The following is a 26,013-nucleotide window of genomic DNA, read 5'->3' as shown; positions in this document are numbered from 1 at the left end:
TCTAAAACCATGGTCAATCAAGTGACATCACCCAATGGGCATGTGATATCAACTGATTGGCAGGACTTCAATCCAGCTTGGTTTGGCTCTACGTGTTACTTCCCTGCAAGAAGTGGTTGGCCCAGAGGGTCCAATTCTGTTTTGTAGCTAGGAGTAAATTTGGTTAACAACAACACCACATCCTCCATGTAATCCTATGACATCTCCACTACTCTTTACCTATTTACAAAAATCTGAGATGTCTCCTGGCCTGACCAAATATGTAAAATTATGTCATATTTGTAATCAGATTATTAAGCAGATATACAACATGAAATAGGAGGGGGGAGGAACTCATTTTCCTTACTATTAAAGCCCAGAAATAATGAGCAATGGAGCACTCAGGATTTCTTAACCAGACGCTTCTGACAGCCTTCTGCACAAGATACTTTAAGAAGAACCAGCCAACAATTCTCCCCGGCATGGAAAGTCACATGCTATGCTTCATCAACACTGGCACAACAACAGAAACCCCAAGCAACCCTTTCTCCAACAAGGACACATCTCTCAGCCAGTCAAAGTGTGCCGACTAGGTCAAAGTCATTTATCCTTTGACACAGAGCAACAGCTAGTCTCCAATTTATACTGGAGGAGTAGTCCAAATTTCTGCATATGGAAACTTTGTGAGTCAATATTATGCACATTGAGAAAAGTTGTGTCCAGCATGTTAAAAACACAGGGTGACACTGAATTGTGGCATCCAGTGAAGGACTTCTACTTAACCTTCCTCTGGGGAATCCTCCAAGAGCAGAATGAGGAGGGAGGGAGGGGAATTCTGGGGCATCTACTGGTGTGACATTAAATCTGGCCTACAAGGTTTCCATTGCCTTGTCAGGAAATCTAGAACAGGGCACAACACCTGAAGCAGCGTCCCAATAAACAAGAGATTGCCAGGTACCAGCACAGGATTACATGCTCACTTGCAGAACAAGAATGCCCAACCTCCAGCGCAGACAGCTGAAAGTTGTGGCACTTCTAGACAAGAGCAGAAGAGCCCAGAGGGCCTGAGTCTATGGCACAACAGAGCTAAGCCTATGCTATTACTTCCCTCCCCAGTGACACACCCTGTCTTCCTTCCCAAAGCAGGAGACTAGAAGCAGAGCCATGGAACTTGCTCCCATAAGAGGCAACGACAGCCACCAACTTGGATGGCTTTAGAAGAGGATTAGACCAGCGGCGGACTTTGGTAATAAATATGGTGCCCTGAGCAAGGACAAAATTTGCCGCCGCCACCCCAAAAAAGCATTGCTTAGTTGCACAATACAGTGGTACCTTGGGTTAAGAACTTAATTCGTTCTGGAGGTCTGTTCTTAACCTGAAACTGTTCTTAACCTGAAGCACCACTTTAGCTAATGGGGCCTCCTGCTGCCGCCACACGATTTCTGTTCTCATCCTGAAGCAAAGTTCTTAACCCGAGGTAATATTTCTGGGTTAGCGGAGTCTGTAACCTGAAGTGTATGTAACCCGAGGTACCACTGTAATGTCTTTAGTACAGTTGCTTTCTTATGGATCTTCTCAGTAGGTACCCATATAAATATAGGGTTGTGGTTGTTGTTTTGCGCCCCCTCGGCTTGGCACCCTGGGCAGGGGAACTACCTGCATCCCACTAATTCTGGCACTGATTAGACAAGACAAGGCTATCCTCTGTTCTGCCTCTGCTCGAATCGGGCCTCTGAATACCACTTGTTCCGCTCATGTCCCACTGGCATCCAGTCAGTGGGAAGAGGATGCTAGACTGAATGGGCCTGATCCAGCAGGCTTGTCTTATGTTCTTATTCAAAAGGTAACATCTGTTTTGCATGCAAAACGTACCAGATTCAGTCTCTAGGTAGGGCTGGCACAGTCCAGACCAGAAACACAGCCAGTTAGCCTGGACCAGCCTTTGCCAACCAGGCCCCCTCTCCAGATTCCCTTTAGGGGATTAAATGAGGAGAGAGTACCATATACACCACCTTGAGCTCCTTGCAGAAAAGGCAGGATATAAATGCAACAAATAAACGAATGTTTAGGACTTTGATTCCCATCAGCCCCGGGGAGCAAACGTTCTAAATATATATATATGTATTGTATTAGAATTTCACTGCTTTCTTTAAAACTTTTTTAATTTAGTTTTTTCCAGTTTATTTAGGGGGACTTTTCTTGAAGGGCGTGGAGGGGTGGGCGTAGCCAAGGAAATAAATAAAAACACTTAACTAAAAGCAGAAATTGTAAAAAGATTTTGACAGGTGTTTCCCCCCCCCCCCAGCACTTGGGGTCAAAAGAAAGTATTTTAAAACAACTGTTGTTGAGACATTTCATTCCAAATCGGCTAGGCAGAGTCAGACAGAGGGTGATGACAGGTGGGTTTCCTGCCGCCCCCACCCCACCCCCCAACATAAATCCTGGCCCCACCTGACTATACCAGTTCTATTTGGAATGTACCTGTTTCTGTGTTTCCACATCTTCCAAGAGGCGTAAGGGAACGCCTTAATGAAAGATGCAAGAAGACCTCTGGCTAGGCCTGTCTTACCGCCAGCCAGCCTGATCCTATCCTAAGTCACTTAGCCAGCCAGGCCCCTGGGGATGGGGACAGAAAGGGACAGAGAGCGGGCCTGCAAACGAAGCTCGCTCCCTTCCTTCTTCCTCAAGGTCAGCTAAACAAACAGGCGCCTCTGTTCCGCTGAAGGACGCGCGCTCAGCAGGTAGGGCTCCCCTCCGGCCTGGTCAGCCCAGGGGCGCAAGGAGAGAGGCGCGCCGCTCCTTCTGCCGCGCGTCGCGGGGGAATCTTTCCGCCTTTGCAAGGGAACCTTCGCGCGCAACGAGCCTTGAAGGGAAAGGCGAGCAGGAGGTTCATCCACGGTTCAGAGCCAGGGGCCAAAGGGAAGGTAGCCAGGAGGCCGGCGAGCGGATTAGAGAGCAAGCGGGCATGGAAATGTCAGTGGGACGCGTTGCTGTTTAGGGGGGAAGGGGACGAAAGGTTGCCCAGTGGCCAGGAGAAAAAGAAAAGAAAAGTGGGGCAGGTGGCGGAGAGAAGCAGCCTGGCCTGCTCTTGCGCCTTCGTAGGGGAGGATTTTTGCATCACATGGAGCGAAACCTGATCTCCTGCTAAGGCTCAAGCTGCGCCGGCGAGCCGGTCCAAGTTGCAGAGGCTGCAAAGGCTTCCTTGCGAGTAAGCGCGCACCGAGCCGCCGCAGAAGGGTCCTCTGCAACCATCGCCGCGCGCTTGCTTACCTTGGCCGGGGCTCGACGGAGGAGCTGCGCCGTGCCGGAGCCGGGGAGGCAGCGAGCAAAGCGGGCCAGGAGGCTCTGAGCCGCCATCTTCGTGCGCTTCGCGGCGTGCAAGGCGAGCAGGAAGGAGCCGGGGCGAGCAGCGGCCTTGGAGAAGGAGAAGAAGAGGAGGAGGAGGAGGCGGCGGCGGCTGATGCCCAACCCCCTCGGCGCGAGGCTGCCGGAAAAAAAGAGAGAGCAGGGCGCGCCTGTCAAATGGGATGCGAAGCTGGGGGAGGGTTAGGGGGCTCGGCGTCTGACGTCGTCTTTAACCCCTTGTGAGACCAAGCGGGAGGCTGGAGAATTGCACCGGCTCCTTGGAGGAGGCGCCGAGGCGCCTCTGGCCTGGGAGTTGGAGATGCAACAGGGCGCGCTCTGTGTTCCGTGGCGCTTGCTCCCAGGAACGGCGCCCTTACAGATTAGCAGACTGTGTCCTTTTAAACGTGTTTCTAGGATGGAGGGGGCGTGTTTGGTTTGGTTTCCCTCTTGTTTTCGTTATGTACTTTGTGGTTTTATTCTGAGATCTTCGGACGAAGGATGGTATACAAATTTAATAAATATACAATTGTACTAATGATGCCCCCAACCGAGCCGAATGTTTTGGTTGCTTAGTTGATTTGACTTATCTGCCGCTTTTCCACAAGGAGCTACATCCAGAGCGGTTCGTAGCAAACTTTCGGAACGGCACAACGGAGCACCCTGGATATACAAAATGCAGATTATGTCAGTAAATTCGAAATAACGAAAATCATCCATTTAGCAAATACAGAATGAATTCAGTTATACAAAGAAAAAACTTAATATAGGCTTAAATACTACAGAGCAAAAACGAATGGAGCTTTCACTCAATAAAGCAGGCTAAGGACGACTAGGGATGCAAAAGGTTAGACATAGTTTACTTGGGAGAGAGTAAGCCATATTGGGCTCAGTAAGACTTCCGAGTACACACTGCAATGCCTGGAGTGTAAGATCCAATGAAATCAGTGACGCTAATTTCTGAGTAAATTGGTTGTAAAGTGATAGGGCGAACTTCCAAAGACAAAATAAAATTAAGGAGTGGATTTTAATGGATCCTTGTGGTTTGGTTTTTTTAGGTTGCCTGCTTGTGAACTGGCCCCTGTAGCTGCTCCCTGTAGCTGCCCTTTTATTTCTGCAGAGATTAGCAGGTTTTCATTTTACCTGCATCCTATGAAATTTTTTACTCCTGATTTCTGCATATCAAACCTCAGCTAAAAGCAGTGAGGTTTTGGGCTTTTCCTGTACAGTTGGCAGCAACGCTGTTCAGCTTTGTCATGCAAATGCAACAAAATCTGCTCTCAGAAATCATAATGTTCCTGCAAATTGCATTAAAACAACAAAGAAATCAGACCTTTATGTAACTATTCTGCCCTGGAATATGCTTCCTAGTGAGGTTGTGAAATAAGAACATGTCTCCTTTTGCACCATACATTGAAAGCACTATGGTACCACTTTAAGAGTCTCTGCTCCCCAGAATTCTGGGAACTGTAATTTGTTCAGAATTAGAGCCTCACAGAGCTACACTGCTAGAGTAGTGCAACAATCCCTGCCCTTTAGCTTGTTGATGTTTGGGGGGTTTCAAGGGGCTAATCTCGCTTTTGGGATGGGTGTTTCACCCCTTGATTAAAGGAACCTAGTGATGGTCTGTCCTCTGAGAACCTCTTGAAGTCTGGCCTGCCAGAAGTTGTATGTGCAAAAGACCTCTTTTGTGCAGTTTTACATTGGATTTCTCTGTGTTTAATGTCCCTGCTACGTCCAAATAAATGTATTCAATCACTGTGAAGCACCCCTAGAGCTGGGGAGCACATTTTTTAATCACAGAGTCCAATCAGTTTTGCAGCACAATACCTTTCTATCACTCAGGCTACTGTCTGCAGAACAGAGCAGGACCCAAAAGTAAAGGATGTGTCTGTCTCCGGCTTAGAGCAGTCAGCTTCTATGTCAGCAACAGACATCTGACAGCCTGAAGTTAGCATTTGAACCCTGCAGTCATATGTCATGGTGTCATTTTTCAAGAAAAGCAGGAGTCAAATGAATATTAGGGTTTGGGTTTCAGGGTTTAAATATGCCAGTGCAATGAAGCAATTGAATTAATGCACATTATGCATAGTCATTGCATGGCTCCTTCTAATGGTACTTTTTATGGCTAAACAACAATACGCACAAAGAAACATGAGAGCAAACATCTACATTGGCTGATAAAACTGTTTCCCAAATATCAGGCATGCCGTAGTTGTGCCACCTTTCAGTTTTTTAGTCAGATCAGTGCAGTTTAGCGGCTAAGAGTTATGAATCAGGAAGCCCCTGGTTTGGATCCAGCCTCTGGCACGAATTTCCTTAGCAAGCCCCTCTTTTCAGCTTCAGTATGGCTATTGGGAGGCATGGGAAGAGGAAGGGGGTGCGGTGGGGGCGGGTCACCCCAGGTGTCTCTACCGAGGGGGGTGACAAAATGCCGAGCGGCACTAATCATCATCATCATCAACTTTATTGAACTAGTCAAAGGCCATGGCATCATTCACAAAGGGAACAAAAAGAAAAGCAACAATAACCATAAAGACATTAGGCACTGCAGATGCAATAAACCACGATCACGTCTCCTAAGAATTATTTGTTGCATACGATAGAATAGCAAGGGGTTCTCAGGTAGAATGTGCCAGGTTAAATGTCCGAATCACCTTTGCAATTGACTGCTATTTTATCTAGTTCTTTTCTCCTAATCTTCTTAACTGCCAATGCATATTGTTGCTGTTTAATCTTGTCCAACTCTTCATGACCCCATGGACCAGAGCACGCCAGGCACCCCTGTCCTCCACCGCCTCCTGCAGTTTGGTCAAACTCATGCCAGTAGCCTCGAGAACACTGTCCAACCATCTCATCCTCCGTCGTCCCCTTCTCCTTGTGCCCTCCATCTTTCCCAACATCAGGGTCATTTCCAGGGAGTCTTCTCTTCTCATGAGGTGGCCAAAGTATTGGAGCGTCAGCTTCAGGATCTGTCCTTCGAGTGAGTACTCACGGCTGATTTCTAAGTTACGATCACCACGGGGCCTGCAGCACGCCTGACCCATGCGTCTCTCCTGGGAGTGACGTGGTGGCTTGGGCACGCACAGGCTCCCTGCTGCCCAAAAATTCGCCCGCTGCCTCCCCCAGCTGTAGGGCGGCTGAGTGGGAGGAGACAGCCAGACTCCTTGGAGGCCCCATGGAGCATCCTGCCCTGGCTGGCCCCACCCCTGGGCGCAGGGCATGCACGCAACCCCAGTCGCCCGATAAGTTTGCTCCACCGCTGATTGGAGGTGAGCACTATGGATATTGTAACTCTGAAACACGGGGGAAATGAACATTAACTTACCTAAGCTGGGGATAGCTCACTTGGTTAGAGCGTGGTGCTGGTAACACCAAGGTTGCTGGTTTGATGCCCATAACGGATAGCTGCATATTCTGGCATTGCAGCGGGTTAGACTGAATGATCCTCAGGGTCCTATGAGTCTGTGATTACAACCAGCTAATGTAGGGTAAGAACCTTGAGCCTGTTACACAGTGGACCTGGTTATCAATTTAAAATCTTCCTTATAGCTGACTGCATAGTTATCCACTCACACATCTGATTCTGTGCTGCTCAGCAGTCTGACCAACTTTCGTAGACTGATATTGTTTTTAAATTTGATCCCATATTCTAACATTTTTGAACTTCTTCCTAGGTTTTTTTTTAATTATCCGTGGAAATACCCAATCTACCCGTCTATGTTCTTAATGTTTGCTGGCAGTGGAGATTAAGGGATGCAATACATTGGAAGAAAAATAGGAATTAAAGAGATGGAGAATGAATATATAATGTTATTAAAAAAAGGGAAATATAATGAACAAATTAATCAATTTTTCTAATTTTATTTTTCTACATATAGCTGCAAATTAAATTAGATGTAGATATCATACTTGCATTTTAAAAATTAAGTGCATACTGTGCTGAACACACATACTCCCATCCTTGCCATTCCAGAATGTACAGTATGTTTGACGTGGATTTTCCACTACCATTTTGAGTTTTATTGTAACACTGGCCAGCAAAAACAAACCAAAAATCATACATTTTGCAGGGAACAGTAGCTGGAGTTTGGAACTTCTTATGCTGAACAGGGGTAATTTGCCAGAGTTAATGTGATGGAAGGAACTAAGTTAAACCTGTTAGAAGTTAATCATTACAGACACTAGTCTTAATTTTCTTAAACCTTAATCAAAACCACTAGAACACTAACTTGGTCATAGCAATATTGGAAACGATCCAAGGAAAACACGGTGTTAAAGGAATGAATAGTCATGAGAACTTTCCCGAATTCATCTCCTCGGATGGAGCACACATTTTATTTTTATTCCTACTTTTCTTTCCCTGCCATGTTGCAAGGATGAATTGCAGTGTATGTTCAATTCATATTTTTTTAACTACCACCACCCAATTTGGTTGCTTAGGCAACTAAATCATTAGTTACACAAGGAATCATGGCTCAAAAGGGATTCCAAGTAGAGTAGGAGGAGTAAATTGATTTTGTTTGGTTTTTTAATAAGAAGCTACCTGCTCTGCACTTCTTGAACCGGAACACAGCTATCCTTTGAAACTCTTATTGATCCGTTTTGTGATGCAGCCTTCCAGCAAAAGAATACGCACAAAAGTCAATAGAATGGGGGAAATAAATTAAATTCATTATATATGCTACCCTACTAGCTGCACGTTCTGAAAACAATGGAAGATGTTTTTGTGCCCAGTTGCATGAATTTGTCTCTGTCATTTTGCATATATTTTGTATTGCATTGTCCAAGACAGCCTTTCACTTGGTTAGTGCTGGGTTACGGGAGATTCACATTCACAACTCCATTTAGCTGTGATCTTAATTGGGTGATCATGGGTCAGACGCCATCTCTCAGCACAACTTACCTCACAAGGTTGTTGTGAAGATAAAGGAAAGGGGAGATAACTATGTGTACAGCCTTATGCTCCTTGGACGACAGCCAGGATATAACTACAGTGGTACCTTGTTTTACGAACTTAATCCGTTCCAGAAGTCCATTCTTAAACCAAAGCATTCTTAAACCAAGGTGTGCTTTCCTATAGCAGCGGGGACTTAATTTACAAATGGAACACACTCAACAGGAAGCGAAACATGTTCTTCTTCCAAGGCAAAGTTCGCAAACCAAAACACCTACTTCTGGGTTTGCAGCGTTCTTAATCCAAGTTGCTCATAAATTAAGCTGTTCTTAAACCAAGGTACCACTGCACTCTGCTTCTTGCAGTGCTAGTCACGGGTGATCTGTGACAACAGCCATATCCGATCATCCCTGGTTTCTTTACTATTATGTACATGAAGAGTACATAACAAGATGATGAGATTGAAGCTAAGACAGTAGCACTGTTATAACCAGAATCCTTTTAGCAGCTGACAACCAACATGCCAATTCATGTCTGATAAAACCTTCAAGAACAGGATTTTCTGGACTGTAATACAATATTCAAAGGATTATTTCTACTCTGTTCATGTAACACACTGTACGTGTTACACTCTATATATAAGCTGCATGGTGATACTGTCCTTAAGGATTCTCAGGAAAAGGCAGGAAAGTGCTTCAGGCGGAAAAACACCTTGATCCAGTCCTGCCCTGCTCAATACAGCAATCTCTGCAACAAACTCTAGATTTGCTGAACACATTGCAGTACTATAACTGCAGTCACAAAACTAAAACCTTCACCAGTTCTAAAGCCTTCAACAGATATGTTCCCAGCCTTGTTCTCCTGACATCAACCAAGAGCTCGACTGGCAAAGGAGCTGCTATGTGTGAATGATTAAGCTGGTTGGATTGAGGTACATCTAGAGGGCTTGTCATAAAGACTAGGGCTAAACATAGACCTCAACTAGACACAGGCAGGAGAGTCCGGAGCTGACTTGTAGGTGCCCCTGGAGAAAGCAGGTGATCAAGACTCTCTTCAGTCTGTTTCATTATCAGTTTACTACACTTTTTAGTGATAGCTGATCCATGGCCATCTGATGTACCTTTGGGGACTATTAATTTGGTATGTATTTATTATTGGTTGGTTAACATGCAGGCCTGTCATTTCTTTCACGGACTGTATTTGAATGTAATGGTTTTCATTTCATATTATTGTTAGCTGTTATCATTGAAACAGTTCATTATCCTGGAAGAACTATACTGTCTGCTGCTGTGCTTGGAGGACCCTACTGAGACATTTGGAGCACCCATCATCTCACGTTTGTAGGATATTGACTGTGGCATTCTGCCTCCATTTCAGTAATCCTTTGACAGTGATTTACCACTCCTACCATTCATGTTCATTGAACATTTATTTGATTCTTATTCGTTTGTGACTCCATGCACATATTGCATGTCTTCTGTTTATGAATTTTGAAACAGCATAGTGTAATAATGGGGCGCGGGTGGTGCTGTGGGTAAAACCTCAGTGCCTAGGACTTGCCGACCATATGGTCGGCGGTTCGAATCCCCGCGGCGGGGTGAGCTCCCGTCGTTCGGTCCCAGCTCCTGCCCACCTAGCAGTTCGAAAGCACTCTTAAGTGCAAGTAGATAAATAGGTATCGCTTTATAGCGGGAAGGTAAACGGCGTTTCCATGTGCTGTGCTGGTGCTGGCTCGCCAGATGCAGCTTCATCATGCTGGCCACGTGACCCGGAAGTGTCTTCGGACGGCGACGGCTCACGGCCTCTAGAGCGAGATGAGCATGCAACCCTAGAGTCGGACACGACTGGCCTGTACAGGCAGGGGTACCTTTACCTTTTAGTGTAATAATAATAAAATTTATTATTTATACCCCGCCCATCTGGCTGGGTTTCCCCAGCCACTCTGGGCGGCTTCCAACCGAATATTAAAAACAATACAGCATCAGACATTAAAAACTTCCCCAAACAGGGCCGCCTGTTATAAAAAATGTGGGAAAATGATTGTTTGTACATGAGAGCATGAGCAAAGTTCTTATTGTTACAGGGTGATCTCATAGCTAGAAGCATCCTTGGAGCATGAATAGCGCGTGAACAGCTCGTGCTGTCCCATATGATTGGCTAACGTAGCATGGCCTGATCGCTCGCATGGTCTAGTACCAAGGTCTTTATCTGCTGGCTAGAACAAATTGCTTGACTTGTATTTTTTGTATCCTTTCTATTTCACACATTTCACACAATAAAAGCTGTGCTGCATTAGCCCTAGGAGCTGCCATATTTCCCTAGGAGCAGCCATAATTCGGAACCTATCTTGGTGTGAGACTGATTTTTCTTTGGATGCCGAGCTGTAACTCGACAATTGGTGCCCCGTGTGACTGCCTTCGAACTTCACGTTGTTCTTCATTATTCAGCACTCACCTACACGTCGTTCATCCACGTAGTGGATCCCTGGTGAGTGCTCCCGTGTGACTATTTGTTTTTCATTATTCAGCACTCACCTACACGTCGTTCATCCACGTAGTGGATCCCTGGTGAGTGCTCCCGTGTGTACAACGTTCAGCTCTCACCTCGCCCCGCAAGGGCTGCAGACGCGTCGTTCATCCACGTAGTGGATCCCCGGTGAGAGCTCCCGTGTGAATGTGATTCTGGACTACGTTACGGACTTATCAGCACTTATCTCCGCCCGGACAGGGCAAAAGGCGCCTCTCTCTCATCCTCCTACGGATCCCTCGGTAAGTGCTCCCTGCTCTTTTTGCAACTCTTGCAATCATGGGAAAATCTCTCTCTGCACCACAGAAAAAATTTTTTAAAGACCTTAAATTCCTTTTGGCCAGTAACAACCTTGCTGTTCGGAAAGCTGACCTTAAGTCCCTTATAAAAGCCCTGGACACTCACTGTCCGTGGTTCCCCCAGGACGGAAACTGGGAGTTAGACGATTGGAAAAAAATTGGACACTTCTTTCAAAATCATCCGCAGATTGATGTAAAGGTTTTGCATGCCTGGAGTAACGTCTACAAAGCTATGTCGTGCTTAACTCCCTCAAACATTCTTCTGGCTGCTGGAACAGCTTCTTCAAACGCCCCCCCGGTTCCCGCTTTGCCTGCCTCAAACCTACCTCCTAAACCGCCGGACATTCTCTCTCCGGCTCATCCTGTCACTCCCCTGCATTCTTCAAATTCTGCAGCACCCCCCGTTCTTCCACCTCCTCCGCCCAAGGCATTTGGCACCGCTTCTACTACTCCTCTCCAAGAAGAGACTCTTTGTACTGCCGCTCCGTTGTTGCCTTTTGATTTTGATACTCCAAATCTCTTCCCTGTGATTGCTCCTGCACACCCAGCCCCCGTCATGCTGACCCAAACCGATGTTCTCGATGGGTTAACGGGAGGAGGCAATTTTCTTCCTATTGCCCAACAGTTGGCCCTTGATCCTATGTATTGGGCGACCACCACAGCCTCAGCCCAAGAGGCTCTGGCATCTGTCCCTGATGACAAGACTGAGCGAGATGGCCGATGGGGAAGCATCAGACAGGGCCCTACAAAGCCCTATGGTCAATTTGTTGATCGCTTGTACAATACCTTCAAGCGGCAAGTTCAGGACCTGGCAGCACAAGAACTGATTGTACGCCAGCTTGCAAATGAGGACTGTAAGCAAGCGCAGCGCCTTCTAATGGCAACATCAAATATAGCCATTGCAGACATGCTTAAAGCCTGCCAGTCAGTGGGCACTGCTAGCCACGGCCTGCTAGCCACGGCCTTGTCCTCCGCCGTGTCCCAAAATCCTGCAAAGGCTACAACCTGTTGGATTGACAGTGGCTAAGGAAAAAATCCAGCGGACCTTACCTATTGCGTACCTGGGACACAAGCTGCCAGCATCTGCAGCCACTCCAGTCACGCCTCAACTACAGTTTCCTGATTTTAAACTGGTGGATTTACAACAAATTCTTGGACAGCTGAATTGGATAAAGAGTTATTTGGACCTGCCCACATCCACTTTGTCTCCACTATTTTCTGCCCTTAAAGGACATAAGAATCCAGCAGACAAGATCACAATCACCTCTGCAATGGAAGAGGCTCTTCCACAGCTGTTCCAGTGTTTCCTGGCACGCTGAAAGGCCATCTTCATCCCTACTGCATTGGCCCCCCTTTTCCCTGGGAAGCCACTTCAACCACCAAACATCATTACAGTTTTGCTGCCTCCTAATAGCGACCATCCCATCTGTGTCACCACGTTTCGTTGAGCTTGGACTTTTGACTCAGCAGTACAAGGAGCAATACATCAGACTTATTTACAGCAAATGGGCTCCTGTATCTGCAGAAATAGTTGTGTGACTTCTTCTGGATTGTGGTTTTTACATGCCAATAATCGAGCCACGAAATATCACACAGGTTGCTTGGAAGTGGCCATTGGACTAATTTACCATTCTCATCCTTATTGACATCGCTTGGATTTTACCCCCCAGATTTTTTTTTTCCTCCTCCCTCAGGAGTCTTGCCCTATGATGTGTTCCTCTGAGCATGTACAGAGGGCTGTCTTGGAACTATTGTGGACTCTTGGCAAGGGAGGGGGTGAGGGATTTTAGTGTGTTCCAGTTGTTTCATTTTTGTGCTTTGGCATGGTTCCCGGACAGAAAGCAGCTTGCAATATGGTTCTTTGGCAAGCCCTGCAAAGACAATGGGCTCTGTTCTCGACCTTGTTGCAATCTTTTTAGTTACAGCAAGTGGAATATGCTTGAAGCGAAAAAAATATGCTTGGTTAATGCCTTTAGCTGCTGAGAATAATGATTTAAAAAAAAACTTTAAAAAGCTTTCAGCCAATGCTTCATATAAGATTAGCAATAATATGAAGGACAATCGTATAAGTTTATCACCTGTGTTTTGTTGCTTGCAGTAATCCCCTTTGCCTTTTCTGGAACCTACACTCTAGGAAAACTGATACCCCTGATATATAAAATAGATAAGCTCCCAGCGGTCCGTTTGCGTAACAGAAGGGAAGTACAATCACCTATTTCTCAATATACAGGGACAGCCATTTCTAGGTCCCTTCTGCCTTCTTTAGGTGCAGCCATGAATTACCGTGATTTGCATAAATTGGCAAACTGGACAGGAAATTTGTTTAATTCCACCATTTTGGCTTTAAAAATGATTAACAAAGAAATATCAGAAATAAGAAATGTAGTTCTTCAACATCATTATGCTTTAGATGTGATCCTTGCTTCTAAAGGTGGAATTTGTGCCTTAATTCATTCTCATTGCTGCATGTATATAACTGATCAATCAACCAATATCTCTGCTACTATTGATCATATGGAACAAATGATAGCCCATAATCCTTTGAATCCACCTGAAGGTTTTGATCCATGGGAGTGGTTGTCTTCTTGGTTACCCAATGGAGTATGGTTAAGAAAAATATTATTGATTGTAATTGCATGTATTGTTGGCTTTATTATGGTATGTTGTTGCATTCAATGCATACCCTCTTTGATTTCCCAATGCACTGCATGGTGGTACCGACCACGGCCCACCACAGGGGTTACAAGAGGAATTTATGTTGCAAGGTGTAGACGCTTAGGCAATGAAGTGTACGATTTGGACTAATGGTCCCTCTTTTTTCCTCTAACAATATAAACAAGAAAAGAGGACATGTGGGAAAATGATTGTTTGTACATGAGAGCATGAGCAAAGTTCTTATTGTTACAGGGTGATCTCATAGCTAGAAGCATCCTTGGAGCATGAATAGCGCGTGAACAGCTCGTGCTGTCCCATATGATTGGCTAACGTAGCATGGCCTGATCGCTCGCATGGTCTAGTACCAAGGTCTTTATCTGCTGGCTAGAACAAATTGCTTGACTTGTATTTTTTGTATCCTTTCTATTTCACACATTTCACACAATAAAAGCTGTGCTGCATTAGCCCTAGGAGCTGCCATATTTCCCTAGGAGCAGCCATAATTCGGAACCTATCTTGGTGTGAGACTGATTTTTCTTTGGATGCCGAGCTGTAACTCGACAAAAAAATATTATTAGTATATTATCAGTATGTTGATGACACACGGCTCTGTTTTTCCATTCCATCTGAACTGGGTGTGCTTTTCCGCCTGCGAAGGTGTTGGACCTGGAAGCCATGGTGGACTGTATGGGGGCCAGTAAAGTGAAGTTGAATCCCAATTCGATAGAGTTGTTGTAGTGGGGGATTGTTATGCCTGAGTTTTAGGTCTGAGCACTCATTTACCAAGTGGTAACTTATCAGAGTAGACAAACATCAGTGGAAGAAACTGCGGACACACGTGTGCCAGGGAGAAATTTATCCACCCATTCATACCCAAGGACATAGTGACATTCTCCTTGTCACAAGTGGGCATGCAGTAATGTATATGTGAATGAATGTAAACAAGCCTGGTTACTGGGCATTTTTACATTTGATTTGTTCCAGTAGCCACTGAATTCCATCTACCAGTCCATCCAAGGTGGAAGTTTCAGTGTCCTGAACCTGTGAAATGCAGGAATAAGCAAATGTTAGTATCTTTCACAAAATAAAAGCACTTGAGGCTTCGGCTTGATTGGGAAAGAGATGAAGGCCTGTTTTCGGCAGGCATTGCCTCTATGAGCGAATTTCCTGTGGGATGAAGGGGTTCACACTGCTGATTTAGTAAGTGTTGGAGGCCTGCTTTCTCTTGGCAATGGTGGTGCACCTTACGGCTCCCAACTGCATGCTAGTAGCCGCATCTCTATCTGTTCCTGATGGCGTCAGGTGAGGGCAAGTGAGCACAGTGTAGGGAAAATGGCCTTGTGGGCCGAATCTGGCCTGTGGGCTGCTATAGACACCATCTCAATGAATTTGACCAACCCTTAAAAAAAGAAAAAGGCATCAAAGGTATAGGCCAGTTCTGTAACCTACAGTGAAATTCTATGCATGTATATTCAGAAGGCAGTCCCTTTGGTTTAACAGGCATTACTCCCATATAACTGAGAATAGGATGGCAGCCTCAATTACACGATGTGGAATGGTGCTTCTAGAGCCTGTTGTCAATCGGTTTCATGATCCCAGATACTTAAACAAATGAAACAAATGAAAATGCTACCATCCATGGCCGCGGGCCAAGCAGGTTCAGCTGCAGCTGATGCGCCATGTAAACACAAGGAATTCTTTCGATCTCAGCACAGGAAACGCAGGACAGGACAAGCAGAGGCCTATCTGTACGGCCAAGGACTGGGTCAAGCATCGCTGCCAGCCAGTCAAATTCAAGTTGACGGTTGTGTCCTGCAAAAAGAGAGTGAGGGAGATAAAGGATTTGCCACCCTCTGCCAGCTGTACCCTAAAAGCTATGTTGGCATCATTCAGAAGCCCTTATATTTATTTTAATTTTTAAAAGGTTTTTGTTGGTATAAAGCACGTGCACACAGCAAACAATAGAAATTACAACAGATCCCCCATTCTTAGACCCTACCGGGTTGTATAGCCACATAATTATTCCTTTTTGACCCATATGGCGCAAAGGTCCTTACCTTCATGAGTGTCAGCATATGCAAGATAGATGAACCCATCCATTAGTCTGCACACGTTTTTTAAATGTTTGTTCAGACTGTAATGCATTTTCCCATCAACACTGGACTCCGCAGAGAACACTTTGTTGACGGGACTGGTGTTCTCTTCCTTTTCTCTGAGACTTTCCTCACTGGAAAGAGAGGAGAGAAACCAGTTGTTGTTTTTTTCAGATACTGTGCAGTAAGGAAGGGAGAAACTATGCAGAACTGAAGATGTTGAGGACTAGTGCCTTAAGAAAGAACAGTGTGGTCTTTTGTACACATCTAGGCCAGGCAGTTCAAGCAAATGAACAATTCACAGGTCTACTCTGGCTCCTAGTAATCTAAGTCCCCCAATTCCTGAGTGAACTGAGCTAATGAGGCCATGTCTCAGACTGTGGCCAAAGGTTTCCTTGAAAGAAACGTGCACAGAATGAGCACTTCTTGAAACGGGCTTGCTCTCCTCTTCAGACAATCCTATTACTATTAGAAAATTCACATATGGATTTCTATGATGATGGAGATCTAGAATTTTTTTATTTTGGGACAATCCTATCACTGTTGGAATACTGTTACTTGAAGGGGTGGGGAAGCAAGCAAGAAAAAAGCAAAACCTCAGATAACACTTACATGGTTTCTGTACACAGTGTAATATTGAATTTCTGGCCATTCAAATGATATGTGACTCCTAATTCTATCCCTGTTTGAGACAAAGAAAGAAGAAAAGAAAGGTGAAGAATTTGAGGCCTGTTTAAAACTGATAAGTTCTTAAAAAGGTAAAGGACCTCTGACAGTTAAGTCTAGTCGCGGACGACTCTGGGGTTGCGGCGCTCATCTCGCTTTACTGGCCGAGGAAGTTGACGTTTTGTCCACAGACAGTTTTTCCAGGTCATGTGGCCAGCATGACTAAGCCTCTTCTGGCGAAACCAGAGCAGTGCACGGAAACACTGTTTACCTTCCCGCCGGAGCGGTACCTATTTATCTACTTGCACTTTGACATGCTTTCGAACTGCTAGGTTGGCAGGAGCAGGGACCGAGCAACGGGAGCTCACCCGGTCGCGGGGATTCGAACCACTGACCTTCCGATCAGCAAGCCTTGGCTCAGTGGTTTAGACCACAGCGCCACCTGCGTCCTACATCCTTCTAAGTTCTTAGAAGATTATAAATGGCAACTAACAGATTGAGGTTGAATCCTGACAAGACAGAAGTACTGTTTTTGGGGGACAGGGGGCAGGCTGGTGTGGAGGACTCCCTGGTCCTGAATGGGGCAACTGTGCCCCTGAAGGAGCAGGTGTGCAGCCTGGGAGTCATTTTGGACTCACAGCTGTCCATGGAGGTGCAGGTCAATTCTGTGTCCAGGGCAGCTCTTCTCTTTCCAAACTCTTAGGGCTGGCCCTACTCTGCCTCCAGTTAAACTATGTTCTGTAGCTCGGTTAGAAAACGTTCCACTCAGAATAAGGAGGCTTCAAATGTTCACCATTGCCCTTTCTGTTTGCTTGCTTAAGATAAAGAAATCATGTTACCATGCAATTGTCCAGAAGGAAAACCAGCCAGCGGCCAAATATCCGGACACACCGCCATTCTGTACAGCAAAGAGTTTCCCAGCTCTTCCAACACAGGCCCAAACATTGCAAAGTGAGGCTCTGTCTGTGTGATGAGCGACTGTAACATGGAAGTGACAGATCCAGAAGTGGGTTGGCTGAGTTTTGGACATCTTTTACGCCAGGAGCAACACTTTTTGTACCTGTGTGTATATAGAATGTGTGTGTGTGTGTGTGTATACCCAGAAAAAACAACACCACACCGTAATAATGAAAACTGATTGTAAAACCTTAAAAGGAGTAAGACAAGTTTTTCAGCATGAGCTGAAAGGTCTCACAAATAACCAAAAAAATGCTCAGTGCTGTTAAGCCCAAAGGAAGCTGCTCAGAGCTTTCCAAGGAAGAGTGAGCTGCACATTTGTTAGCTTTGAAAGTACTCAAACTTACTGTGACACTTACTGTTAACAACTTCATGGTGAGTACCAGCACCTATTTTTCCTAGGAAAAAAAAGCATTGCCTAAAACCAACACTTTGAATATATGCTAATAGCAAACTCCAACACTTTGAATATATGCTAATAGCAAACTCTCTGAGAGTGGCTCCTTATGCCATCAAAACATCGCCATCTATGGTCAAGAGGGAAGCAACAAAGAACCCTTAAGTGTTGTAAACAATAGAGGTACAGTGGTACCTCGGGTTAAGAACTTAATTCATTCTGGAGGTCTGTTCTTAACCTGAAACTGTTCTTAACCTGAGGCACCACTTTAGCTAATGGGGCCTCCCGCTGCCGCCACGCGATTTCTGTTCTCATCCTGAAGCAAAGTTCTTAACCCGAGGTACTATTTCTGGGTTAGCAGAGTCTGTAACCTGATGCGTCTGTAACCCGAGGTACCACTGTAATATGATTCTATGATAGCATACACTAACTGTCGAAGGCAATCTGCTAACACACAAAGGTAAATCTGGGGTGGCATAAAATTTAATGATATATTAGTGGCAAGTGTATTATTTATATCGCGTGTTATATAATGTTTACAAAAAGAGGAGTAATTGTAGAATCAGGTTTTAGTATTACTGAATGTTTATAGCTGTTCATCAATTTATGCTATTTTAAATCTGTTACGTTTTTGTTTAAAAAGATTAGGAGACATACAGAACAAAACTTCATATGCCTATAAAGATGTACGTTACCTATATGGAATTTTAGAGGATACTTACGCAGCCATGTAGTCACTTGAGGCACTATTATGAAGCTCAAAAAAGGATTTATTAAATATGTTTGCATCAGGGACTGACTCCCAATCAATAGAATGACAGGAAGGAAGATCGCGGATGAGAAAATAACGCCATAGCAAGGGATCCTGGATTATTAGCTTCCAGTAGTGGTTGGTGCTTCCCAAATTACTCAGATCTTGGGGTGTGAGGAAGGACATAATGTATGACTTCACATCTATCTGGTGGGAAAAAGTTTAAATATTTATGAATGTATCATTTAGGAAGCATAAAAACATAACAATAGCCCCTATCATTCATATTCATATATATATATATATATATATATATATATATATATATATATATATGAATGACCTTGGGAAGTCCCTTCCAAATTTACCATTCTATGCTTCTATGAGATGCTCCAGCAATGGCCTGGAGCCTTGTCCCAAACAGCCTGACGGAGTCACATATATATTTTTGTTTTCATGCAATCAATTTGTGCATCTTGTTGAGTTTTTGCAGGTGGTATTCTTAAAAATTAATAAACTTAGTGTTATGAGTTTGTGGGTGCTAGACCTCTTCAATCCTTGGATCCAGCAAGTGCTAGAATTTAATCAAGGTTTGTTGTTTTAAAACTAGGTGCCCTGAATCCAGCAAGGGTTAAAAGCTCATCAAGCCAGGAAATCGCCTGAGTGATGGGCCATTAAGAAGGAAAAAGGAAAGGGGATGAGCCATCAAGAGATAAAGGAGAGGGGGCTCTGTGCCCCTCCTCCAGCTCTCAGATAGTTAGAAAGACAAAAGTCTGAGTCTTAGAGCACCTTCTGCTGTGATGTGACCTAGAGGGAAAAGCTGTCAGCTGGAAGAAAAAAAACCATGCCTGGTTTCTGCTGGAATCCAAGGCTGCAGCTATGGGAGAAACAAGACCCCTTTTGGGGTGTTAATGCTGTGAACCCCTCCATCATATGCTCAGGTTGTATATATGAGTTAATAAATTAGATGTCATAAAGACACCAGAGTTTTAACTGTTCCTCTATGCCAAAAGGAAACACGGACCCTGGGTAAGTGCCTGGAACCCCTGGAATGTAGGTGACGCACAGCAATATATTAAAATAAAATAAAGAGTGCAACTGCCTGGCGTCAAAGGGGCGGGGCCGTGAAGGGACCAATGGGAAGCCGAGCGAACGGGAAGTTCCATCGGAGAACTTTCTGCAACACTGCTGGAAGCGGAGGACGTTCGCCTCGCTGGGATGAGCCAGCCGGGCTCGGGGGCGACGGCGCGCTTACCGGCAGGGCCTCCAAGGCGCTGGGCGTCGTCGTCGTCTGCTTCTCCTCCTCCTCCTCCTCTTCCCCAGCGCGATTGTCGCTCTCCGGGAGCCTCCCCGGCTGCTGCTGCTCACACTTGCTACGCAGGACGCGGAGGCTGCTTCGCAGGAGCGTCTCCAAGCGCTGCCACTCCCCGCCGCCCTGCGCCATCGCTCCGGGGCGCACCGGCAACCCTCCCCGTCTCTTACTTAGCTGCTTCTTACTTAGCTGCGATTCAGCACCCCCGGCACTGCAGCAGCTGGAATCCTGCGCCCCTTGACGTCGGAGCCCGGATCCCACCAGGAGGTGGGTATCAGGAGGAGGAAAGCGGCGTCCGCGCAAAGGCGAAGCTGCTTGCGCGCAAGTAAGAAGGGGAAGTCTGGCGAAGAAGAAACCGCGCGCCTCACCGGGATTCCACCTCCGGTTTGTTCCAGAGGCGTGGGAGGCATTCGTGACGCCTCCCCCGCAGTCCCGCTGGCAACTGCGCGCTGCTGCTCCGGATTCTAGTCCTGGGTTAGAGCGCGAGCATCGCAAAAGCCAAACCCCCGCGATTGATTAAGCATTCGCGGCCGCGTGGAAGTTCCAGAAGTCGTGGTGCAATAAACGTATGGCCCCCACATTCCGCTGCAAAATACAGTACACATAAAACCTTCTAGAAATTTTAATTATATTTATAATTTTTAATGATTATTGTCACATCAACTATATTCCTTTGCTTTTCTGTTAGGATCATATAACCTTTAAGATGATAAGACCCAGCTAGACATACGCGTCCTTTTAATTGTTCCTCTATGGTTTCTTAATCAGTTGAGAATGCTTCCTTCCTACTTAACAACCATCTCATAAGGTATGCGCCTCTTAAGGTTTACTTTGGTGCAAGTCCCTTGTATGTTCAAATGGCCTTACTCTCTAATAATACGTTTAAAACTTCAGCCTCAATAAAAAAACACCAAACACCTTAAATACTATTAGTCAATAAATTGTGGCATCAGCTTTCAGTTTGTCAGATTTGTGTTTACTGGCTGAAATTCATTCTCATTCATTTAATTTGCAAGAGCAGATATACCAGAATGTCGCGTTCTGCAATGTGAATGTTCCTAGCACTGGTTGTAAAATGGGGTCAGGGGGTCAGCTCAAATTAATAGCATGTCTACCTCTAATCCCAAAAGCAAACCAACAGCATGTCTTTTGAAAGAGGGGCTATAAAGTGAAACTTCTTATGGACCCAAGTGAAGGCCAGCCTGGGACTACAACTCCCATCAGCCTCAGACAGCACATCTGTGTGCGTAGCATCTGGAGGAACCTAGATTGGGGAAGGCTAAGCAGATACTGGTAACACTGAGCAGATTGTGGTAGGCTAAGTAGACAAATAGCCTGAGCTGCTTATAAGGCAACTTCCTGTGTGCTTTTTAAAGAATTGGATTACACTGTGGACTAACATCATGCATGTAGTAAATCTGGAGTAAAAAGTATGGCTTTGTAGGCACATTGTGGGACGTGGAATCCTTTAAAAAATGTAATATAATCTTTTGGTACAGCAAATGTCAACATTTTAATCAACTCTGATTGAGACTGGTTACATTTATTCACGTTTGCTGCATCTCTGTGTTGAGCTTTTTCTGATTAGCAGATGCTATTCAACCTGCTGCAAGATCTACTTAAAACTCACTTCTGAAACACTTCATTATATCAAAATTGCACGTGTGCCACAAGATAGCATTCATCTAAGTTTCTTATAACTTTGAGTATCCGTTCAGGTATACAGAACACCTTATTTGGCAGTTACTTTCAAGCCACCTCACAATGTCTGCATTTCATGTGCTACATTCATGCATAAGTAATCCAGTGCAGAATGAAAAAGCAACAAAGGTCACCTCTAGATGAGCTGTTTATTGAGCATTCATCCAAATTTGCTGGCCCAAGGTTATGCAAAGGTTAGACTGTTTTACTGTGCATTTGTTCCCATTTGTTTGTGTGGAAATCATATGACAGCAGAGTATTTTTCTGCTTCAGAAACGTGTGAAGAAGCACAATGGCTTAGAGCAGGCACTGATCCACTGTCCTTCAGAGCCTGTGGGGGGCCGGACTATATTTTTGGGAGGAAAATAAATGAATTCTTTTGCCCCACAAATAACCCAGAGATGCATTTTAAATAAAAGGACATATTCCACTATGTAAAAACATGCTGATTCCCGGACCGTCCGCGGGCCGGATCCGATCCCCAGGCCTTAGTTTGCCTACCCATTTTTTAATTTAGAGGATCTCAGAATGCCAGATTCTAAGCTCATTAAGGTTATGGAAGACAATCAGGGTTGTCTGAAATTGGTGCAGTCAGAGAAGGTAAATACACGTACTAAGCACATAGACCTAAAATGTTATACAAGAGATTTGAGCCAGAATGGGCTTATTGAAATGCAGTATCGTCCAACAATGGAAATGACAGCTGATATTTTAGCAAAGCCTTTATTGAAATGAAAGAAAGTTTTGAGAAGTTATGTGCTAAACTAAATTTTATTAATTCAAATTAGGCACAGTGAAGAGATTGTAACATTTGTGACATTTATTAGGATGTCTGGCATCAGGTGGGCAGGGCTTATGTGTTGTGCTCTGGAATCGGCCCCTCCTTTCGGGTGTTCGGTTAAGTTCAAATGGACCGGCCAACTGTCATTCTTGCCTCATGATGCTGTTTTAGTTTCTCTCAGACAGTATGTTCTGTTACAATTTTCTTTATTATTAAAGCTTTGTTTGACATATACAGTACTTTTATTGAACAAATTCCTAAAAGAAAAGAAACATTCCTAAAAGAAACTCTGCTAAAGAATGGTGGAATATCCTAAACTGGGTGGGGGGATATTCCCAGACTCGCCAGCATGCCCCATCCATAGTGTCACTGAGGCTAGCTGTGCCCTGCAGGTGGCTTGGGTGCCTTGCAGGTCCTGCGCTGCCTGAAAAAGCAGTGCAAGGCTGGCATCCGCCTGCCGCCTCCCCCTCAGCTGCCCTCTGGGAGGAGGGTGCCTGGGAGGGATGCAGCAGCTTGGGCGCAAGCCCCACGCTTCTTTGCAGGCAACATGGGAGGGACACAGCTCCAGCAGCACACAATCCTGAGGTCTGTGAACCACGCAGTGTCTCTGAGGAAGGCATCATAATGGCTGTGCTAAGTAGCATCTGTGCCACCTGCCTTTTGTGGGTTTTTTGCCCTCCATTACCTGAATGAAATGAAGGACTGGTGCAGCCAGGGGCTAGAAGGCGGAAGCATGAAATTCTTTAGAAGGTAAAAAGAAACTAACTACTTGTCTTCCTACCTACCCAGGGGCCTAGAATGGGGGGGGGGCATTGCCCATGGCATTTTTTTCTTCGGGGGTGGGGTGTGGTACATCAAGGCACCCTGCCCCGTTGTGAGTTGGAGGGCGCCTGGGAGGGACACAGTGGCTCGGGCGCTGCCCCCCACGCTGCTTTTGCAGTCAGCGCAGGGCCTGCAGGGCACCTGAGCTGCTGCATCCCTCCCAGGCACCCTTCTGCTGGAGGCCAGCTGAGGGGGAGGTGGCAGGCAGATGCCAGCCACTAGGGCTCTCTATGCCACTGCCTTAGGGGCCCAGGAAATCTTTGTCTACTCCAGAAGATCAGCCAATGGGAGTTCTGGAGAACCTTGGGCTGGTGAACTCACAATGGGGGCCATGCATGGACAGGGAAATTCCAGAACGCCTTCAGTTGGCTTTGGAGTCAACTGCCACCTGGCTGAGTTCATGGCTGCTCCAAGTGCACTTTGGGACTTAGTACAATACGCTGCCGAGTTGGCTGATCCTGAGGGTCCCATGAGTCGCCATGACTGTATCCTGAGAGTGTCACTGAGTTATTTGAAAGGGAAGGGGAATCTACCTGTCTTCCTATCCACCTACCTACCCATTCACCCCATCTATCTTCATCTCTTCCTCCAAAGAGTTAAGACAGCAAATCTACTTCTCCTCTCCCACATCGTATCCCCACAACAACCCTGTGAGGTAGGTAAGGCTGAGAGACAGTGACTGGCCCCCAAGGTCACATCCTCTTTTTCAGTGTTAAAAATGGTGTCCAGGCGGATTTCTAGAATTCGACAAAGCATCCAGTTGTTTGGTTTTGTATGGCTGCTGTCGGCAACCAACTCTCACAAGCCTTGGGCACGCAGGGCATCGCTGCTGCGGCTTGGGGTGGCATCATTTCTTCTTCTTTCTCAGCTGCTTTATTCTGGGACTAAGAGGGACCCTAGCAAATAATAATAGTAATTTATTATTTGTACCCCGCCCATCTGGCTGGGTTTCCCCAGTCACTCTGGGCGGCTTCTAACAAAGATTAAAAATACATTAAAATGTCACACATTAAAAACTTCCCTGAACAGGTAAAAGGAGGGGGTCCCGCAAAAGGCAGGTCAGATCATCGTGGAGAGTTAGCCATCTGGTTTCCAGGATAAAAAGGGACCCCTGACCATTAGGTCCAGTCGCGGCCGACTCTGGGGTTGTGGCGCTCATCTCGCTTTATTGGCCAACGGAGCCAGCATACAGCTTCCGGGTCATGTGGCCAGCATGACTAAGCTGCTTCTGGGAAACACAGTTTACCTTCCCTCCGGAGTGGTACCTATTTATCTACTTGCACTTTGACGTGCTTTCGAACTGCTAGGTTGGCAGGAGCAGGGACCGAGCTAAGGGAGCTCACCCCATCGCGGGATTCGAACCGCCAACCTTCTGATTGGCAAGTCCTAGGCTCTGTGGTTTAACCCACAGCGCCACCCGCATCCCTGGTTTCCAGGATACAGGCCTCGAAATCCGACACGCGGGTGAAGGCAGTGGGTTTCTTAGGGTATCGTAACCCAGGGCGACGACAAAGCTGGCAATGCCGTGGGCCTCCCATCTCCTCCGTCGGTAGCCTCGCAGTTCATGGGGACGCCAGTCACCCTTGCAGCCGGCGCGAATGTCTCCTCCGGCAAATATAATCTGCCGCCGGCAGATGAGACACCCGGAGCAGGAGGAGAGCAGAGGCAGCGGGAGCCGGCGGGGTGGCTGCTTCTGTGGTGGCGGCGGCGGCGACATCTCTTGCCCGCTCGCCCTAGCTTTGTCTCCCTCAGCGCCGGGGCTGGCCTGGGACAGGCCCCGCCGGGCCTCCATTCCCTCGCCCTGACAGGACGTGGCGAGCGGGGCAGAGGGCGGCCGAAAGGGCGACGAGGGTAAACCCCGCCCGCTACCGACAGGAAAGTGACGGTTGCTGAGCGGTGGGAGGGGCAGCGTTCCGTGCACGGCTTTGAATTCAAAGTCAATTCAAAGCGGCGCGAGGGCGGGTAGGCGGGGCGGGGCTGCTCTGCTCTTCCCTTGCCCTACGGTGGCCCCTTTGGGACATACTGCGCAACGGCGGAGCGCGCCCCGCCTCCCCCGTGACTCCGCCTCTAGATTCGTGGCCAAGCGCCGCGTAGTCTTGGGTTAGCGCGCGCATTGCAGAATCCGCACGATGGGCGATGCAATTGCGGCCGCGTGGAAGTTCGAGAAGTCGTTGTGTAATAAAAATACGGTTCCCACCCCCAATTCCAAAATACAAATAAAATCCCCTAGAAATTTTAATGGTTATGTTTTTACTCTTGATGATTATTGCCCTATCAACTATTGCTCTCCTGTGAGGTCATTTAATGTAGATGAAGATGGTAAGACACAGGTAGAAATACGTCCTTTACTTGTTCCTATTTGGGTTCTTAATCAGTCGAGAATGCTTCCTACTTCACCACCACCGCATAAGGTAGGCAAAAAATAATAAATCGAAATTATAGATGGGGCCTTTGGAGGCATAGATAATTTAAGCTAGTTTATATCCAAGCTAGTTTAAGCTAGTTTATATCCAAGATAGCTTTGGTTTATGGTTCTTCTAAACAACTCCTCTGAAAGAAAATGAAATATTTATCATCGTCATTAATCTAGCCTTGTCTGTGTCTGTAACAAGAAGTCCTCAATGGGGTGGTGAGTACATCTGACTGAACTCAAGCATCTTCGAGAAACCGAAGGGGGTGGGCGGGAATAAAGTGCTGCTCATTTTATATATTTAGGCTGTGAACGTCATTCCCCCATTTTGAAAGAGCGTTCAAGTTTGTTTGTTTTTACTTCCAAACTCAAAGCTCAAAAAACAAACAAGACCCTGTCCTGGCGCCAGAGCTGATGGGTGCAAA

At 46.1% G+C, this 26,013-nt stretch overlaps 2 protein-coding genes across 5 annotated transcripts in view; both read right to left on the bottom strand.

Moving 5' to 3' along the window:
• OXCT1 (3-oxoacid CoA-transferase 1) overlaps nt 1-3,868 on the bottom strand; it is a 51,881-nt gene extending 48,013 nt beyond the window's left edge. The window contains exon 1 of the mRNA XM_083466086.1: nt 3,250-3,868. Within this exon, the coding sequence (XP_083322212.1) occupies nt 3,250-3,336 (87 nt within the window). The 5' untranslated portion in view covers nt 3,337-3,868. The remainder of the gene's footprint in view (nt 1-3,249) is intronic.
• A 10,671-nt stretch (nt 3,869-14,539) lies between these two features.
• On the bottom strand, nt 14,540-25,131 carry LOC310688989 (F-box only protein 4-like). Of its 4 annotated transcripts, none has more exons than XM_083466178.1 (8): nt 24,522-25,131; nt 19,818-24,074; nt 18,534-18,769; nt 17,297-17,517; nt 16,404-16,473; nt 15,756-15,925; nt 15,332-15,510; nt 14,540-14,739 (listed from the first exon to the last, which is right to left on the bottom strand). In XM_083466178.1, the coding sequence occupies exons 2-8, from the start codon at nt 20,004-20,006 to the stop codon at nt 14,650-14,652; spliced, it is 1,155 nt and encodes a 384-aa protein (XP_083322304.1). In that variant the 5' UTR covers nt 20,007-24,074; nt 24,522-25,131; the 3' UTR covers nt 14,540-14,649. The 4 variants fall into 4 exon arrangements, with proteins under 4 accessions (XP_083322304.1, XP_083322305.1, XP_083322306.1 ...); XM_083466179.1 differs by having other exon boundaries at nt 24,548-25,131; XM_083466180.1 differs by having other exon boundaries at nt 24,624-25,131.
• Nucleotides 25,132-26,013: the final 882 nt, after the last annotated feature.

This window comes from Podarcis liolepis, assembly GCF_965112155.1.
Source record: "Podarcis liolepis genome assembly, chromosome: 11".
Taxonomy (NCBI): domain Eukaryota; kingdom Metazoa; phylum Chordata; class Lepidosauria; order Squamata; family Lacertidae; genus Podarcis; species Podarcis liolepis.
This window is presented reverse-complemented; position numbering and strand designations above follow the sequence as displayed.

Coding starts and splice junctions, on each gene's coding strand:
- LOC310688989 (XM_083466178.1), bottom strand. CDS start 20,006: ATGGCGCAGGGCGGCGGGGAGTGGCAGCGCTTGGAGACGCTCCTGCGA. Junction 16,474..17,296: donor TCCTTCTGGACAATTGCATG/GTAACATGATTT, acceptor TGTCTCAAACAG/GGATAGAATTAGGAGTCACA. Junction 15,511..15,755: donor ATATGCTGACACTCATGAAG/GTAAGGACCTTT, acceptor CTCTTTTTGCAG/GACACAACCGTCAACTTGAA.